General features: G+C 43.6%; 1 protein-coding gene across 2 annotated transcripts in view; it reads right to left on the bottom strand.

Moving 5' to 3' along the window:
- Positions 1-20861, bottom strand: part of LOC129817184 (ATPase family AAA domain-containing protein 2B-like) — a 117635-nt gene that overhangs the window by 9066 nt on the left and 87708 nt on the right. Inside the window, exons 25-27 of one of the 2 annotated variants that reach the window (XR_008753669.1) lie at positions 10319-11185; positions 9072-9199; positions 8309-8497 (exon numbers count right to left, since the gene is read on the bottom strand). Coding sequence is in view for 1 of the 2 variants with exons in the window: in XM_055872178.1 (XP_055728153.1) it covers positions 9072-9199; positions 10319-11185 (995 nt within the window). In the remaining variant the exon portion in view is untranslated. The remainder of the gene's footprint in view (positions 1-8308; positions 8498-9071; positions 9200-10318; positions 11186-20861) is intronic. The other variant, XM_055872178.1, reaches the window with a different exon arrangement.

Genomic DNA, 20861 nt, shown 5'->3' with positions numbered 1-20861 from the left:
TCGTTTGGGCGAGCGGTTTTCTGATGTCAACATTGTGAACAGAGTGCCCCATGATAGCGGTGGGGTTATGGTAAGTGTGTGTATATATATATATAATTTTGAAATGTTTATTTAACTTGGCAAGTCAGTTAAGAACAAATTCTTATTTACAATGACGGCCTACCCCGGCCAAACCCGGACGACGCTGGGCCAATTGTGTGCCGCCCTATGGGACTCCCAATCACGGCCGGACGTGATACAGCTTGGATATGAACCAGGGACTGTAGTGACGCCTCTTGCACAGATGCCGTGCCTTAGACCGCTGCGAACAACGATGGAAAATTTGAATGCACAGACATACCGTGACGAGATCCTGAGGCCCACTGTCGTGCCATTCATCCGCCGCCATCACCTCATGTTTCAGCATGATAATGCACAGCCCCATGTCGCAAGGATCCGTACACAATTCCTGGAAGCTGAAAATGTCCCAGTTCTTCCATGATCTGCATACTCACATGCCACCCACTGAGTATTTCTGTTCCAGTTCCCGCCAATCTCCAGCTACTTCGCATAGACAATATTCCACAGGCCACAATCAACAGCCTGATCAACTCTATGTGAAGGAGATGTCACATCAGATACTGACTGGTTTTCATGTATGTAAAATCCATAAATTTTAGGGCCTAATGAATTTATTTCAATGGGCTGATTTCCATATTTGAACTAAGTAACGTTTTTGAAATTGTTGCATGGTGTGTATATTTTGTTCAGTATATAAATTCCCCCTCCTTTTCAACCTGTCTCTCCACATCTAGGCCTCTGCTTCTAATCTTATCCCCTTTAGTCCTAAAATCCGTTACCTTTCGTCTCTCTAAACATCTCCCCTCTCCCGCCCTCCCCCTCTCTCTCCTTGTTAGCCAGCTGATTTAATCAGAGTGCTGTGCCTTTTTCCAGTTGCCCAGGCCAATAGTGACAGTGGGTGTGTGTGTGTGTGTGTGTGTGTGTGTGTGTGTGTGTGTGTGTGTGTGTGTGTGTGTGTGTGTGTGTGTGTGTGTGTGTGTGTGTGTGTGTGTGTGTGTGTGTGTGGTGGGGCTAGCGGACCCCCTGAGGTAGTGAGCTCCCAGCACACAAAGGAGCAGTAATCCAGTCTGTTAAAGGGGGCTGTGATACGGACCATTAAAGGCACCTCTCCCCACCACCCTCCTTCCCATCACAGCACATCTTTATCCCCCTGTCCTCTCGCTCAGCCTCTTCTCCCTCTCTCTACCCTCTTATTTTGCTGATGGACCCTCTAAGGTACAGAGGAGGAGGGGGAGAGAGGGGGAAAGAAAGAGCAAGGGAGAGAACGAAACAAGAGAGGACGGGAAGACGAGGTGTCATAGCCATGGCTTTAAACTCTGTCCTATCAGCTGAAGCACAGCATGCGGCCAGGCAGATGACTACATCAGTGTGCCAACAGTGCGCGCACACACACACACACACACACACACACACGTCTCCCCAAACACACACCTAACACTGCAGACACATACCTACACACACAGACCCGTCTGTAAACACACTGCCAACTCAATGCGGCTGCGTTCCCTGCATGTTTCAGCCCACTAAAGGCAGCTAACAAGGCCACTGACAGGCTGTCTGTGATCCTAAGAATATAAGACAACCTGAGAACAGGACACCAGTTATGACCAACATCTCTATCCTGGAACACACACCCTACCAACTCGTCAAAGCACACACACACAGTGCTCCTAGAGCCCAGCCCTTTGAATGTCTGAAATGGAGACCAGGTCACAGCTTATGACGGGGTACAGAAATAGTCACAGCATGGGGTGCGAATGCTTTGAACTGGAGCGCTGATGACTTACATGTAGGTTAGTGTTACATTGGCATATAAAAATGTCTCACCCTGCAGAGCAGGTGGTTATTAGTGTATAAATGTTAGCGTTACTTAACACCAGCCCTTAATCAGTGATAATCCCTTACTGGTAAAGCACATTTCACACTAAACTTGTGATAAGCAGTCACCCCACAAAACTTTTAGAATGTTTCTAAAAAAGGGAAGGAGCGAATACATTATGGTCATGTGCTGATATTATGAGATCACTGGATAATGTTGTGATAGCTATATTAAGTGTGATTGACCATCTGGTTTTGCCAGTCTATCGGGTCTTCGTGCATTGCAAGACCTTTTCGTAGCGTTTAATATGGAGGACAGTGTGTCAGTGTTGATCGCAGCATCAGGAGCAATGCTGAACACGACTCTTCATTGGTGTTAAGAGCTGTGTTGGTGTCAGGAAGGCTGCAGAGGGCTGTGTAGGCTGGTAGAAAACACACAGGTGAGCCTGCCGCTGTAGCCCTGGGATTTAAGTGCAGCAAGTGAGAGTGGCAGAGGGGGAGAAAGAAAAATAGAGGCAGAGCAAGATGGGGAGAAAGAGGCAGAAAGTGAGAGAAGCACAAAGAGCGGGGGGAGAGTAACTGGAAGCGACACAGTATCCATCCCCACCAGCGATGTTATTAAGCTTTCAAAATCAGCCTTTAGAGAGAGGAACTTTCCCCTTTTAATTTTTATGTAATCTTGTCTTGCCTGTGTTAAGGATGAAATATAAATGATTCACGCTTCAAGAGAAAATCTACAGAGTTGAAATAACGGGAAAGAAGGAGGGAAGGAGAGGAGTGTAGTGGGTGATTTGCAACTGTTGCAACACAAATTCCAATCTCCAGAAAGGAGTGAAAGGCCCGGGAGACACTGCCAAGTCACACGGATTGGGAGTGCGAGGACACACAGAGTTGCGTAACACATATAAAGTATCACAAGGCTGACACCTCAGAGGGGTCCAGGGTCTGTGTCATGACTAATGTGAATATGATGGAGGAATCAAATTATGCAGCGCCCTCACTCGCTACTCCCTACAGACTCAAAGACACATGAGGCTAGCATCCACAGCAGATAAGCAGATAAGTTAAAGGCCACCGTCAGACCTTCAACATGATGGACTGAAGGGGTGTGATGATGATGATGTGATGGAAAGCGGGCCAGGTGACGGTGGTGGTCTGATAATGTGGCCTGGACATGACCGGCAGGTGTTATGAGGGACATGATGAACAGGTGTCACTAGATACCGACTCAGTGCCAGAGTGCAAATTAAAGGCTATGATGGAAAGATGTGATGGAGACCGGGGCAGGTGGTTGACCTGGTGATGTGATCTGGACATGATCAACAGGTGTTAAGAAGTTAATCTGGTATGGACGCTAGGCTCATGGTGAGGGGACTTAGCTGTGTCAGGGGCATGGTATGGGGAATAAAAGATGATTCACACCTTTGGCAAACTTCATCTACAGACCATCTCCTCTCTAAAAATAGAGAAATAAAAAGCAAATAAACTTATTGCAGGTGTTTCAAAGAGAAGTACAGAGCAGTAAAACACTTAGTCTCCCGTGTCTCAGACAGAAGTGAAATCTGCTTCTCTCTCTAGCTTGGAAGTTCAATTCTTCCTTTAGCTCAAGTACAATATTCACTCCAGTAGTGCTCGGTGAGATTATACTCAACAAGCACAGTGCTTTGGCGCCTGCCTTGCAATGTAGGAGTTTGCTGCTGATTAAGAGAGCACTGAGAATAGAGCGAGAGGGGCTGACTGACTGCTGGAGTTCTCAGTTCCAGCTGTAACAGACTCACAAGTGGATGAGGTCAGCAATTAGGTCTAGCCCGGTCTATAGCAGGATTTTATTCTGTTTTGGGGGGTGTTAATGTTGGACATATGACTGTAAAAACACCATCAAATCAGCTCCAAGTGATTAAGATTTTGGAAATCTGTTCCAAAGTATTCCCACGCTTAATAGAGAGATGTAAGCAAGGTTTGAAATGATTATGTTCTAGTCAAATGCTATATCTGTTTGGGCTTCTTGCGGTCAATTAGCAGTCCACAAATTATTTGTAATTATTTCCCAGGCCCCTAACCACCGCTCAAGACAAAAAAATCATCCCGCAGCTGAATCTAGTTGATGATCCCTGGACTATAGCTGTCTTTTATCTGGGATAACTTCGGAAAGTCTATTCTCTTCCTCTACTCTCCCTCTTTTCTCTCATCTCCTTCCTTTTCTAATTTTTCTACATCTCCATTTTTTCCTCTCCCTCTCCTTTCATCTCCGGTCTTGTGTCAAAAGCAAAACCAAACAAGCCTCAGGCCCAATCTGACAGCTCAGACATAAATGAACGCATGTCCCAAAAAATGCACTTTCACACAAAAACGCTTTTGACAATGCGGATTAAAGTGTGTGTGTGGTGGTGGGGGCGACGACATTTGCAGTGTGTGTGTTAGTCACTTACAGAGAGTGGTTTTGGACGTGTGTGTGTGTGTGTGTGTGTGTGTGTGTGTGTGTGTGTGTGTGTGTGTGTGTGTATCTCGGCGCACACGTTTGTTTTCATGATATGGTGCCGTAACTGGTTGCCGATGTGGATGGAAGCCTTTTCAAAACGACAGGTCTCCAAACGCAAAGCTATTATCACATGCAAATGGTCGCTCTGTCAAGGACATCAGCGGGAATGAGTACAAATGAAAAGGAAGCATCCCAAAAGTTATTTATTTCTATTGACAATCAAAACGCGTCGCTCCGGCCATTAAGCAGTTTTCTTCCCCTAGCAGGCATTCAGAATAGCCGCCTCCCTCCCTCTCCGGATGGAACCATGCTGTTATTAGTGCTGGAAATGGGCAGACACGACAAACTGAAAATGGGGCCATTTCTGTGGACGGACGGCTCTGAAATGGGAAATCTTGACATGCTGTAATAGTCAGGCAACAGGGGAGAGAGAACTCTTCAGTGTAACAGCCAATGAATGCACACGGGGCATTTGCAGCTGTGTAAAACAAATCTAAGGAAAATTGCCCCGGTCAAGTCTTGTAGCCCAGCCCGAGTGTTCTTTGGCGAGGTGGATAGAATCATTTGAATTGATTCCCTGATAGATGATGATTCTGCTGCAATCTAGGGCACTTACAGTGCCTTCAGAAAGTATTCACACCCTTGACTTTTTCCCAGAATGAGACAATAGCTCCCCTAAATGCAACCAAAGATCTAAATAAAGATAAGTGGTAAATGTTTTACAGTGGTAAAAATAGAAAATCAAAACATCCAATTGAAACGATTCCCACCTCCCTCATGGTATAAACCATTTATTTCTACGTGGCTGCACAAACAGTCTCCCTGCCTACGGCACTGTCCACGCAGTAGTGCTGAGCTCCTTTAAAAACAGATTTTCCTTTGTACTTGCTCCTTTTGTCCATTTGTTTGCCATGCGCCATTGATTAAAAAATGGCTTTTATTCCAATGCATTATATTTATCCGTTGATTCATCATGGTTTGCTTTTATCATTCAGCTGTTTAGAGCACTCATTGCTTTGTTTTTCAGGTGCAGGCAGGTAGCCTATTGGTGTTCTCTGTGTCATACGTGGCCAGAAGTAGTAGACTAATTATTTTGCCTTATAATTTTCTACCAATATTTGTTGTTTCCTGGATCGGCTGATGATGGCTGCCAATATCACTAGATCACTAGCCTACAGCTACACACCAATGCGCATCCAACATTAAATGACAGAAGGCCTATAGCTGATTCTTTTGGTTAAAAGCATTCAATTTTGCAAAGGCATAGGCCTACAATATTTTGGATTTGTGCGCCCATGAGAACTGTTTTCACGGAGAAACATAATGAACTGTTACACAGGCCTAGTTACACTTACAGTGCATTTCTCCAAGGTCCAGGAATTGTACAGGGTTTAAGTTCAATGTTCTATTTCAATTGTTAAATGCTTAATAATTACAAATAACACGGTCATAAATGTAATTAATATAAGGAAAGAAAGGTTGTGTTTTATGTCACACGATCTGTGAAGACTCCAAACATTGAACTCATGAAATATGGACAACTCATGAACTAGGGTGTAAACATGTTTTGATTCAACTTGTGTTTTATATTGAATGTAGGCTACCTGTTCTGCAGGTATTCATGTGTGTAAAATTGTCTCTGCTGAGAGGGTAAGGCTACCGGCAGTGGTGTAGTGGAGAGTAAACGCAACTAAATGCAGTTTACCCACCTTATCAGAAATCGCATTTAAAGTATAGGGTACGTTACTTTTTTTCCACCATCACCAGCAATCAGAGTTTACCCACATATTTGTTTAACACTACATCACTGGCTACCAGTAGGTCTATTTGAAATTCATGGTAATAGGCCTACACATTGTAGCCTAGTCTAGTAAATTGACTGTGTGTGTGTTATAAGTTAACCACCTCGTTTTTCCCAGGACAGTTTCAGCCCCATTTTAGGTGTCCCGACTTTTCAGACAAAAAAAAAAAGTCAATTTGGCAGCAAGACGTATCAATTAATGTAGGCCTAATCAATGGCAATGGCCGAACGTCATTAGGCACACTTTTTGGGGTTCTGTAATGTCTATTCATCAAATGGCGCGAGTGTACATGCATTGCAATGTTTGGATTATTTTGGAGTGGACGAACATGCGCACAGGAAGCCTACTTTTTTGAAGTGATTTTTGACAATCAGATGAAAGCGTCCTGGGCCACATTAAATGGTAAAACATTTTAACTGTTAAATGATGTGCTTATTTTTAGACCCATACAAAAGATCTGCTCAGTGATATCGCCAATGTGGACTTTAAAACAGTTTAATGGCTGCTCTAGGAGAAAACTGAGGACGGATCTACAACATTGTAGTTACGTCACAAAGCTAACCTAATTGACAGAGTATCAAAGGAAGCCTGATAAAAACAACATGTTTGCAGGAAAACCTGGTTCAATCTGCTTTCCACCAGACACTGGGAGATGAATTCACCTTTCAGCAGGAAAATAACCTAAAACACAAGGCCAAATCTACACTGGAGTTGCTTACCAAGAAGACAGGGAATGTTCCTGAGTGGCCGAGTTACAGTTTTGACTTAATCTATAGCCAGACCTGAAAATGGTTGTCTTGCAATGATCAAACACCAATTTGACAGAGCTTGAACACTTTTTTCAAGAATAACTCAAATATTGCACACTCCAGGTTTGGAAAGCTCTTAGACTTACCCAGAAAGACTCACAGCTGTAATCACTACCAAAGGTGATTCTAACATGTATTGAGTAAGGGGGTTGAATACTTATCTAATCAAGAATGTATTTTTTTTAAACTTTCGCTCAGCATCAACGTGCCTGACTCAACTAAACACCAAGAAGCAGGCTATTAAGTAGAATCAGGTGTGTTGGTGCTGGGCTGCAACAAAAGTCTACACCCTATGTAACTTTCCAGGAGCAGGGTTGAAGAACACTGCTGGAGCCAAACCATTTCCAGAACCTCAGTGTGAGGACTGAACAAACTAGCAGATTTCTTGCTAATTCTAAATGGGTTTCCAGGTGCCCTGCAATCTAAGTTAAATGTCAGAAGTAAATGAGACTTCTCCAATCAATGAATTTGAATTTAAGAGAAGATGAGAGGAGTACCAGAACGTGCCACACCACTCCTCTCCTAATATCAGGCAGCGAGCCAGCCCTACCGACCACTGTGGAGATATCAGCCTTAAACGCACTCTCACCCCGCTCACCGGAAATTCAATTTGTTCTGTCTTTCATCCTGGTGGATGAAAAAGCAATTATTCACAGTGCACTCTTTTCACAATCTGTTTCTTAAAGATATCTCTTCTTTCTACCGCCTAACAAATAAGCCTCCAGATTAGTGCAATGCGCGTTCACAGGGAGGGAGCGTTCCCACGGTTCGTGGCGTCAGCCACCCACGACTCATGGCTCTACGTCTTTAACGGGAGCGTCGGTCCACCGCGACCAGTCTGTGACCAGACCTGTCAATCACTTTGAGAGACGCCACCATCAGGCGAGAGGAGAGGCGGGAACCACGCATCCCTCAATCTCTGCCGCCACCCTGCGGCGATGCAAACAACGGGGAGATAATGATTTGATAGCAGGGAAGGAGCGCGTGACACAGAAACACTTCCTCTACACCTATTAGATCACATCTATGTTGTATCTTCCTGTTCTTAACAGGGCCGTTTGGGTGGTTGGTTGGTAGAGAGAAGAGTCCCTGGGAAAAGAGAGAGGGTTAAGGGAGTGAAGAGAGAGCACAGCTCCAATTTACACCCAGGGTATTAGGTGGAACCTAAGTGTGACCGTGCAAAGTGCCTGGGAATCGTTTCATACATTTATCCTGTCAATCTATTCAGAGACCAACTTGACGGAGCGTAGTGTGGAGAGCAGAGAGCGCAGAGCTAGCGCCTCATGTTTGAGTCATGTCCTGGCTGCATTCTTAAAATGGCTGTATGGAAGGAACAACACCTGTTGATTGACTGAAGACGTGGAGATGCCCTGTTGCCTGCTACTTAAATTGGAACCTTCCTCTTGGATGATAGGGATGTAGAGTGTCTCTCGTTGCGCGCGCGCACACACCCACACAGTGAGGGCAGACTGGGGTCTCCAACAGAGCACGAGGAGACGATATTAGGCTGGGGAATCAGGAGCATCCATCTGAAAAGGGGGAGAGTGACACCAGCAAACCCAGAGAAGGCATGAAGAGCCTGGGGAGGATTAGGGGCCAGTCCCCCCCCAACCACTCTTTCTCCTTCCTTCAATGTCAGTCTACACCACCCCATCATGCTCCTTTACTTCCCTCAGCTGCTCAACAGCATTGACTAGGGCCCATTAAAATGACTGGTGATTTTCTCCCATCTGAGAGACAGAATTAGTCTCTAATGTTGAGTGCTCTGGGCTTGGGAGCGACAGAACGAAGGGATGAAAGGGATGGATTAAAGCGGTGTGCAGGGAAGCCTTGGAGATGAGCGTGTAGTGTGGCTGGGATTAGGAAGGGGACATTGCCAGTTATAATGCAGCTAGGAAATGACTGGAGGGATGGCACTGCTTAAAATGGTCTCATTGAAGATAACATGAATGGATGAATGGCGTTTTCACAAAACAGTAAGCTGTGGAAGGGCATTGTGCTTAAAATACAACACACAACCACCATTACCCAACTCATTACTTTCATACTCGGGGATATGTTCAGCAGAAAATAGAGGTAACACACACACACACCATCCCTTACCGTGAGTCGCTGTTGATCGACCACTAGTGTCGGTGGTGGAGGGGTCTGTGGAGGCTCCTCTGTTCCTTCAGTTGATGCCTTTGACTGCTCTAATTGTCTCATTCTGCACTTCCTCCCCTTGGACCAGCCTGGAACAGGAAGAGAGAACAGGTCAACGATACAGCCCACCTACAATCTCACCTTTGACCTATATGTTAATCACCATCAGTTATTAGAACATACTGAACCATAGCATATCCATACGCCAAGGCTTGTTTGGATGAAAGCAAAGGCCTGACAATCAAAGATGAGAATAGCTGCCCCTCTACATTCAGAGCCTGTGATCTGTTGGCTTACAGTTTTCTGCTACCAGCATTCGTGGTAATACACTGTCTGTAGGATCCAAAAAATCCACAACAGAGGAAGCAGAAATCTCCCCCGGCCACCTCTACTACCAAGGCCACCCAAATCACCAAGTAGCTCCAGGCTTCCAGCTGGCCCCTTATAATCCACAGCCCTAAGTCGTTAATCACACACACAGGCCTATTGGCTTGTCCCAGAAACCTCACACACACGTACTGTAAAGTTGTATTGTGTACGTACGCATGCAGACACAAACGCATGTGCACACGCACACATGCTGGCAAACTCACAGGCCTATCGGCTTGTCCCAGACACTACACGCCACTAAATGAACGGCCAAGGGTTAAAGACCGAAGAAAAAATTATGTGAAAGAAAAAAGCTAACCTTGTGAATATTTTTTGCAGTAAAAACTGTTTTTGAGGATAAATCTTAAGAGTGGTTTTGGATAGTCTACAAAGGTACAAGACCTCAGACTTTTGAGGGTTTCATTGAAATATGCTGTCTGTGTAGACTAAAGGATAGTATTTCATATTTCACATGCCATATGTCTTGGATAATTCACGCCCTGTCGTTTTACAAGCTAACCCAGTGTAAATCAAATGTCTTGGATGACAATCAACAAAATTATAATATTTTGGTTATTTTACAGTGAATGAAAAAGTCATGCGAGGTTAGGCTGACTGTTAAAATCTGTGTGACGTGTTTCTGTCTGGTGCTCTCGGAGAAAGATCAGAACTTGCCATCTGTACTCAGAGTAACTCAAATTAACCCATTGACATGATGCATTATTTAAAGTCCGAGTTAGACATACATATATCAAGTCAGGATTCTACCCCAAGACAGCTATGAGTGTGGTGATGCACTAGGAATAGGTCAAAGTTAACCACAGATAACCCCTCAGTACCTTCTCTGTCCTGCTCCTCCTTGCCCGTCTCCGTGTCTCCTGTCCTACCGTCCTGGGGACGGCGCTCCTGAGTTCCTCTGCTCACTGCAGACGCCGACACTTCTTCCTCTTCCCCCTCTGACGCTTCACCTTCGACCGCTGTAGGCCCCTCTGTCTCAGAGCTCTTGAGGGCCTGGGAATCCAGGCTGTCCATGGACTCATTCCCGTTCACACACTCCCGAGAGACAGGGGGTGCTGTGGCCGAAGTGGGGGCTGACGACTGCTGCTCAGTCTTGGACTGGACCTCGTCGTCTTTAGGCTGGACCTTCTCAACATCCATGGGCTGGAAACCTTCCTCCTTAGGCTTGGCTTGGGGGTTCTCGCTTTTGGCTTGGGAACCCTCATCTTTAGATTGGAGCGCTTCATCTTTAGATGACAACCCCTCATCTTTAGTCTGGATCTCCTGGGCTTGAGGCTCCTTGTTTTTACAATAAGACTCACTTTTAGACTGGAGGTCTTTGTCTGTGGATGTAGATTTGGCTTTGTCGTCTGTAGTTGGTGTCTCGTCCTCCTTGGGCCCTATCCCTGTGTTGCTCTCCCCTTGGGTCTCTGTTCTCTGGCCCCTAGGGGCCTCATTGGAGCTCTCCTCCTCCGTGGAGATGCCATGTGTGTGAGGGTGTGTGTGGTGTCCGTTGGGCTGAGGGTCCATGGTGTCACAGGAAGACTCTTCGTCCTGAGTCAGACAGGAGTCGCTGGGTACCGCCGTTTCCGGCTTAGGCACCGCACATTCATCCTCCTCTTCCTCCGTTCCCTTCTTGTAGCTCTTCTTCTTCCTAATGATGCCCCGCCCCCAAGATGGCCGCCGACGTGCTTTCCTTTTTATGTGATCTGGAAGCAGAGAAAAAAAAAAAACATTTGGTAAGTTCAGTCACATGGAACTTATGCTAGTACAACCACACCAGACTCTACTACACGGGTTCTGCTCGCACACACCAGTCTCAACTACACGAGAGAGCTACAGGGGGTGCAGGCTTTTGTTCCAGACCTGGTCTAACACACTTGATTCAATTAGTGGTCTAAATAGAAGACCATGATAAGTTGATGTGAAGACACACAGAGACAGAATCCTTACAAATGGGCCTTCATTAAGTGGTAATTCACTGGAGTGACATGAAAGTGGACCAACTAACAACAAGCAATTGAGTTGCCATGTTAATGCTCCCTGCCAGGTCTTAAATGCTAGGGCGGCATCAGATGTCCACTCCATTGCAGTGGTTTGTGTGTGTGGCCTGTGTTCCACACGGCACAAGAAGGCAAGGTTAGTGGGCCCCACAGAGGGAGGCTGTCTGGGAGTAATTGCTAGGTGGATGAGGCAGGCTACAGAACAGACAGACAGAGAGACAGAGAGCGCAAACCTCTAATTGAAAACAACTGAAAGCAGCCCCAGATGTGCCCCATATCTCAGCGCCAAACTGGATTTGCCCACTATTCCCTCTCATGGGGGGGGATTTCCTATTACTATCCAGTTAAAAGGTCTGGCATAATGGAGTTGCCACCCCTCCCTCACTATGGTGCAGAGGTCCTGGTGGAAATTACAGTATTTCTGGTGTGAGATGTTGACTGTATTCCACTCTGTGGTTGTAATCAGAGAGCACTGCCAGAGAGAGAGAGCAGCAAAGAGAGAGGAAGAGATGAGACGAAACAGAAAGGGAAAAGGAAAGGCGAGCAGGGCTATTGCTGCAGGGACATGTCTGATGGTGGGATAGGGGGGGGGGGGGGCAAAAGTATGCCATCTGAGAAAGTGCAGTAAAAGTGTCACAGGGCGCTGGCAAGAGTGCCTGACGCAGTGAAACTTCAGCAGGGTCAGATTCCACACGCTGTCTTTTTCAAACCGCAGCCACAGGGTACGTGCCAGGCCAACAGTGTGTGTGCATGACGATGAGGGTGTGTGTGAGTGTGTGTAATGTATCAGCCTCCCTGCCCAGACAAGCGTTTGAACCTGGCCATGAGTGGACTAGGCCTGGGCCTGTCAGTTCAGTCAAAGCCTCCCACATAAACCCATGGTGAGTCTTTGGTCTCAAAGGCATCAAAAGGCCTTTATAGAGGGAGATCCTCCCAACAGTCAAATGAGACATGCTAGCTTCCTCATGATTCTGTCTATCCTAATGTTCAGAAGACATTAATCTTCTCAGTCTCTGAACTTTAACGCTTCACACTCGTACACGTATACTGGTTGAAAATTACAGATTAGGGCACTAATAAGAGCCTGAAATGGAACACAGTGGCTGTACAGTAACATGCTATAAATGACGTCAGTGCTCAGGCTCAGGGCTGTACGGGTTTGGAATGACAGCAATTCTGAACTTGAGCACTGCACTCGACAAGTCGCCGCCCCCATTTTTTTTATTTTACCTTTATTTAACTAGGCAAGTCAGTTAAGAACAAATTCTTATTTTCAATGACGACCTAGGAACACTAGGTTAACTGATTTTTACCTTGTCAGCTCGGGGATTTGATCTTGCAACCTTTTGGTTACTAGTCCAATGCTCTAACCACTATGCTACCTGCCGAGCTAATTGGGCAACTTTTGCTAATTTTTGGTTGTCTGAGCGAGGGAAATGCTGAAAATTGAGTACAGTGCATTCAGAAAGTATTCAGACCCCTTAACTTTTTCCATATTTTGTTACATTATAGCCTTATTCTAAAATGGATTCAATTGTATTTTTTCCTGATCAATCCACACAAAATACCCCATAATGACAAAGCAAAATCAGGTTTAGAAGTTTTGGGAAATGTATTTTTTTTTTTTACGGAAATTTCACCTTTACATAAGTATTCAGATCCTTTACTCAGTACTTTGTTGAAGCACCTTTGGCAGTGATTACAGACTGGAGTCTTCTTGGAAATGATGCTACAAGCTTGGCAGACCTGTATTTGAGGAGTTTCTCCCATTCTTCTCTGCAGATCCTCTCAAGCTCTGTCAAGTTGGATGGGGAGCATTGCTGCAAAACTATTTTAAGGTCTCTCCAGAGATGTTCAAGTTGGGTTCAAGTCCGGGCTCTGGCTGGGCCACTCCTGCGTTGTCTTGGCTTTGTGCTTAGGGGCGTTGTCCTGTTGGAAGGTGTATCTTTGCCCCAGTGAGGTCCTGAGTACTATGGAGCAGGGTTTCATCAAGGATCTCTGTACTTTGCTTCGTTCATCTTTGCCTCGATCCTGACTAGTCTCCCAGTTCCTGCTGCTGAAAAACATGTCCACAGTATGATGCCCCCACCACTATGCTTTACAGTAGGGATGGTGCCAGGTTTCCTCCAGACGTGACGCTTGGCTTTCTTCCAAAGAGTTCCATCTTGGTTTCAGCCAGAATAGAAAATCTTGTTTCTCATGATCGGAGAGTCCTTTAGGTACCTTTTGGCAAACTCCAAGCAGGCTGTCATGTGCCTTTTACTGAGGAGTGGCTTCCGTCTGGCCACTCTACCATAAAGGCCTGATTGCAGCATTCCACCAGAGATGGTTGTCCTTCTGGAAGGTTCTCCCATCTCCACAGAGGAACTCTGGAGCTCTGTCAGAGTGACAATTGGGTTCTTGGTCACCTTCCTGACCAAAGCCCTTCTCCCCTGACTCTCTAGGAAGAGTATTGGTGGTTCTAAACTTGTTCCATTTAAGAATGATGGAGGACACTGTTCTTGGGTACCTTCAATGCTACAGACATTTGTTGGTAGCCTTCCCCAGATCTGTGCCATGACACAATCCTGTCTCGGAGCACTACGGACAATTCCTTTGACCTCATGGCTTGGTTTTTACTCTGACATGCACTGCGACCTGTGGGACCTTATATAGACAGGTGTGTGTGTGTGCCTTTCCAAATCATGTCCAATCAATTTAATTTACCACAGGTGGACTACAATCAAGTTGTAGAAACATCAAGGTTGCTCAATGGAAACAGGACGCACCTGAGCTCAATTCCGAGTCTCATTACAAAGGGTCTGAATACGTAAATGTTTTTTAGTTTTAGTAAGTTTGCAAAAAAAATCTAAAACCCTGTTTACACTTTATCATTGTGTAGAGATTGATGAGGATTAAAAATTACATTTTAGAATAAGGCTTTAACTTAACAAAATTGGGGAAAAGTGAAAGGGTCTGAATACTTTGGTCTGATGTGTATGAGGAAGTGAATCCTGATGCAGCACTGGAAGTATTTGTAAAAACTATTCATGCCAATTGTTGACAAGTATGGACCTTTTAAGAAATTAACTGAGAACTTTTATCACCCCTGGGTTGATGAATAAAACAACTGGATGGTCCAAAGAAATGATGCAAGAGGTGGCAAAGTAGTGAAGGCTGCTCATTGTCACTAAACATAAAAATAATACATTATACTACCAAACCAAGATAAATGACATAAAACACAATGGAAAAATACTTGAGTACCTTCAATTATATCATGGGCAGAAAACCCAATTCATCTATCATTAATTTAGGTTGTCCCTTATAACAAAACCTTTCGATATTGCCAATCACTTCAATGACAATTGCATTAGTAAAGTGGAAAAACTCAGAAGTGAACCATCATTTTTTTTAAATAAAATATCTAATAATATAAGAGAAGGATTACTGTTTTGAATTTGGTCAAGTTGATGTGAGAGAGGTGGGGAAACTATTGCTATCCATCAATAATGATAAGCCACCAGGTAAAAGACAACCTTGATGGGAATCTATTGAGAATGGTAGCAGACTGTATTGCCACTACCCTATTTGTTATATCTTTAACCAAAGCCTAAATGAGTGGGTGTGTGTATGCAGGTGTGGGAGGAAGCTAAAGTAATTCCACTACCCTATTTGTTATATCTTTAACCAAAGCCTAAATGAGTGGGTGTGTGTCTGCAGGTGTGGGAGGAAGCTAAAGTAATTCCACTGCCTAAAAATAGTAAAGCACCTTTTGTTGGCTCTAACAGCCGCCTAAATCAGTTTGGTGGCTGTTCTTAGTAAATTGATTGAGAAAATTGTATTTGACTAAATAGAATGCTATTTTTTCCAGAGAACAAGTTAACTACTGACTTTCAGCATGCATATAGAGAAGGGCACTCAACCTCTACTACACTGACTCAGTTGACAGATGATTGGGTAATTAAAATAAAATGATACATAGTTGGAGCTGTATTGTTAGATTACAGTGCAGCCTGTCGTTATTGATCATAAATTGTTATTGAAGAAACTCACTTGCTTTGGCTTTACAGCACCTGCAATCACATCATTGGCGAGTTATTTATCCAATAGAACCCAGAAAGTGTTATTCTAAGCAAGCTGCTACATCATCAGATATGTGCGGTGTTGCCTTGGGCCATTTCTATTTTCACAAGTGATTTGCCACTGGTCTTACACAAAGCACCCAAAGTCAGTGAGCTCACTGAAATTCTAAATAAGGAGTTAGTCAGTATCAGAATGGGTGATTAATAATGTGCTATTAAAGACATCTAAAACTAAAAGCATTGTATTTGGTTCAAAACATTCTCTAAGACCTAAACCTCAGCTGGAGTTGTGCATAAAGGGTGTGACCATTGAGCAAGTTGAGGAAGCTAAACTCCTCGTTATAACATTGGATGGTCAATTACCATGGTCAAGTCATATTGACAAAGTTGCTGTTAAAAAGGGGTGGGGTATGTCTGTTATAAAAAATATTTTCTGTGTTTTTGACACAAATCAACTGTACTAGTTGTTAAGGGTCTTGTCCCATCTTTATTACTGTCCAGTTAGGGCCAAGTGCAGCATATAAAGACCTAGCAAAGCTGCAGCAGGCTCAAAATAGAGCAGCACGCCTTTCCCTTAACTGCACATATATAACTAATATCAAAAACCTGCATGCCAGTATTTCCTGGTTGACAAGAGATTAAATGCGTCACTTCTAGTTTCCGTGATGAAAATCCCAGATTGTCTGCATAATCAAATAGCATTCAGCTCAGATACCCATACATACCCCACAAGACATGCCACCAGGGGTCTCTTCACAGTCCCCAAGTACAAAATGAATTCACGGTATTATACAGAGCCATGATCGCATGGAACTCCCTTCCATCTCCAATCCCTCAAGCAAACCGCAAAATTACCTTAAAAAATATGGATTAAACATCTCATGGAACGGCAGGGACTGTGAGGGGACCTAAAAGCACAAGCTAAGACAGACAAATGTTTTTGTTGTATTGTTTGTATTATTTTTGTTGTATTGTTTGTATATTGTTGCATTTTAAAAATGTGTGCGAATGTCCTTGTTTTGTGTTTTTTTGTGGACCCCAGGAAGAGTAGCTGATGCCTATGCAAAAGCTAAATTGGGATCCAAATAAACAAACTCACGCTACACCCGTAGATGTAGGCCGTCAATAGTATATAAAAAAAAATGTTCTTAACTGACTTGCCTACTTAAATAAAGGTTAAATAAAAACAAGAAATGAAAGAGTTGTTTGCAAAGTGTAGGTGTAGGCAAAGTAACCAAACTAACCACATATCCAGCCAAACAGCAAAACCATTTAGTTGACTGGTCAATTTTTTGGTCTACAGGCTGTAGGTCGACCAAGATTTCTTTAGCCAAGCAGTCGCAATTTATTTAAAAAAATGTCATGGTGCACAAGACGCCTGTCTTGGTAGTCTAATCCATTGCTGAGGCCACGGGAATGACACAGTCGATCAATCTAAGACGTGATAGTGAAATTGTATATGGTTATATTATGTCAAAATAATAATGCAACACTAATACAACTATCAATGCGCTTTCTCTCGCGTTGGATACGGTCGCTGTCCGCGGTTCTGAAACAATCTTCAGTGCGCAGTAGAATTGGCTCCTTTCCCTTTGTCGCTATGTGCATAATAGAAAAGTTAACCAGCATATTGGGATTGATAATGTGGCAGAGGCATCAGCAGAGACGAGGAAACAGCCCTTAGTCTAATTGTCTAAGAATATTGAGGAGAGGGGAAACCCCGACATAATTAGGTCTATAATCAATAGCCTAACTGTTAAATGTGTATAAATCATCCATATACACTAAAAGCCCCCCCCTCAAAAATCGAACATCTACTCCTTCAAGGGTTTTTCTTAATTTTTTACTATTTTCTACATTTTAGAATAGTGAGGACATCAAAACTATGAAATAGTGTTAAAGGGGTTAAACAAATCAAAATATATTTTATATTTGAAATTCTTCATAATAGCCACCCTTTGCCTTGACAGATTGGGATTCTCTCAACCAGCTTCATGAGGCAGCCATCTGGAATTAGGGCTGGGCGGTATGACGATATATATCGTGTGACAATAGAGCACAATATGAAACGATAGGCATTTTTCTATCGTTTATTTCATTGTGTCGCAAATCACACTCTTTACGGCAATATTTTTTGTCAATTGGACGACGCTTTACGTGCCTCCTCCCTCATATGGTACCCTTCCTGCAGGCTCATCCTGAAATTACCCTCCAGTATGACAATGCCACCAGCCATACTGCTCATTCTGTGCGTGATTTCCTGCAAGACAGGAATGTCAGTGTTCTGCCATGGCCAGCGAAGAGCCCAGATCTCAATCCCATTGAGCACGCCTGGGACCTGTTGGATCGGAGGGTAAGGGCTAGGGCCATTCCCCCCAGAAATGTCCGGGAACTTGCAGGTGCCTTGGTGGAAGAGTGGGGTAACATCTCACAGCAAGAACTGCCAAATCTGATGCAGTCCATGAAGAGGAGATGCACTGCAGTACTTAATGCAGCTGGTGGCCACACCAGATACTGACTGCTACATTTGATTTTGACACCCCCTTTGTTCAGGGACACATTATTCCATTTCTGTCAGTCACATGTCTGTGGAACTTGTTCAGTTTGTCTCAGTTGTTTAATATTATGGTCATACAAATATTTACACATGTTAAGTTTGCTGAAAATAAACGCAGTTCACAGTGAGGACGTTTTTTTTTTTTTTCTGAGTTCATATGCTACTGTATCAATCAATCATTTGTTCATGCCATCACACAGCATAAGAGATATTCATGCTTTGAAATACAATCAAACATTTTAGTTTTAAAATTAAATAAGGGAGCTTTGAATAATTAGGCTAAATATTAAATGAACTGCAATTCAGCTATGAATGCAACTTTTTAGTCGGCTGTAATAAAGGCTTTATATTTTTGCCCCCATTTGTAGCAGAGTCTGTTCTCTTATTTAGTGTTGTTTACACTGATCCAAATGGTCAGAAAAATAATAATATTGTAATCTAACATCAACTGTTTGGCACACAATACTCACACAACGCTTGCTCCTATACCCTCCTTTGTCTTGATCTTCAGTAGTTTCCACAACTAAGTCAAATGTCTTCCACAGATCTGACTTCCCCTTTCCCTCCTGAGCAACCAGTAAACATTTGCCCGTTTCGAGTTTCTTTTTCACATCGTCCGCATGTCACGTATTACTGTGTTCAGAGTTTGTTATAACCAATTTATTGATGTGATTATGATGGGCTATAGGTCAGGCCCTATTGGTCACATGCATGCGATGCTTTCACCTAAAGAGGGTTGAGGGAATAGGGAATGTTTTTGCTAAACAAATTAGTAAACTTTTCAGTCAGAAACAAGTAAGAACCTAAATGAACCTAGATGCTCAGATACCAGGCTGAATCAACTGCTTTTCCTCAAATTAAAGACTTCAACTGGAAGAAATGGGGCGCAATTTAAACATATAGCAAAATATGCGTACCCATTTTAAACTGCCTATTTCTCATCCCCCGAAACTAGAATATGCACATACTAGTCAGATTAGGATAGAAAACACTCTGAAGTTTCCAAAACTGTACGAATTTTGTCTGAGTTAAACAGAACTTTTATTGCAAGTGAAAACCTGAGAATTTCAAGCAGGAAGTGGCACTAATTTTGAGAGCTCTGTGTTCGAAAGCCTTCCTATTGCATATGTGAAGTCTCATCAATAAGAGCTCTTTTTCTATGTCTTCCCTAAGGTGTCAACAGCTTTTAGACGTAGTTTCAGGCCTTTATTTTGAAGGATGAGCTTGTAAAATCAAATTGAGCAAGTGGACAGGTGGGGGCTCTCCGGGTGACTCATGCGTAAATCTGAGAAGGTAGCCATTGTTTCTCTCGCTCTAGTGAGAAGCCAACTGTGCCGGTTGATTTATTATCGAATAGATTTGTGAAAAACACAATGAAGTTGGATCAGAAACAACGGTTGACATGTTTATGTGGACATTATGGATATCATTTTGAATTTTTTTCGCCATTGTCGAACGCTTTTTCCAGTGGATTCCTGGGTCATGACGCAACAAACAAACGGAGGGATTTGGATGTGAAGCATATCTTTATGGAACAAAAGGAACATTTGCTGTCTAACTGGGAGTCTCGTGAGTGAAACCAACCGAAAATCAACTAAGGTAAACGATCCATTTGATTGCTTTGCTGGATGTTGTTACCGAGTTACCTGACGCTAGCTGTTCTTATTGTTTTGTCGAGCGATCGATACATTTACACAAATGCATGTATTGCTTTCGCTGTAGAGCATAATTTCAAAATCTGAGACGACAGATGGATTAACGAAAGGCTAAGCTGTGTATTGCAATATTCCACTTGTGATTTCATGAAATTATATTTTATGATTACCCTCTGGCGCTAGGCTAGGCTATGCTAGTCAGGGTTTTTAATGACAGAAAACCCGGATCCGGGATGGGTAGTAATGAAAGGCTAACTAGAGCCAACTTGCTTGCCAAATTGAAAGAAAAAGATTTAAACAAATGGAACTCACTTTAAAACCCAACTACATGCAGAATATCCAGCAAAATGAGAGAGCAGGCCATTTCGTTAGAGGGTGTTGAGTTGTCACGGCTCGCACACATCGCAACGAATGTGGATCTAGCGTTTGTCTGACGATTGCCCAGCACACTGTTTTAAAGACGACCCACTGTAGACAAAATTTCTCACACGATACTACATGTACAATCGGTGTGCATTTGGTTTGCAAATTATGTTCAGAGGTTCTAAGTACTCTTGGCCAACAAACACTATTGATGAGTCTCTGCCTTAAGAAGAGACCAGACAATGGAACTGTCCTCCCAGTCACAACACAGAAGGCCTCACACTATGCCTCATCACCGGGCAGCTAAAACCATGCAATGCAATTACTGCCACTTGTGTGCCTGCGCATGTGAACATGCACGCATGTTCAAGCCAGTTAAATGCAACAGGAAGAATTGGTTGGAACACAAATTGATTGGTTACGACTTTGTTTGCCTTTCTTCAAAATCACATGAATGAAAGAAAACAATCCAAAACTGGCATGGAACCAATGGAGTGTGTTTTAATGAAGTCCCAGTGAATAGGGTCAATTTGTGATGCGTTTGTGTTGTCTGTTAAAACATAGAAGGGGAGGTGTAGGAATGTTGCTGCAGGTTACAACTACTGATCATTATGACGGTCGGAGAAAAAGTGAAAGTGGGTGACTTAAGAGCAAGACGCAACAAAGTGAATAAGTTAAATTAATCAGAGAACTCAGCCTTGTACACTCCGCATGGTATTTCACAGCCTACCAAGGTAACAGAA

Source organism: Salvelinus fontinalis, chromosome 20, assembly GCF_029448725.1.
Source record: "Salvelinus fontinalis isolate EN_2023a chromosome 20, ASM2944872v1, whole genome shotgun sequence".
Classification (NCBI taxonomy): Eukaryota; Metazoa; Chordata; class Actinopteri; order Salmoniformes; family Salmonidae; genus Salvelinus; species Salvelinus fontinalis.
Note: the sequence above shows the minus strand (reverse complement) of the source record. Positions and strands in the feature narration are given on the sequence as shown.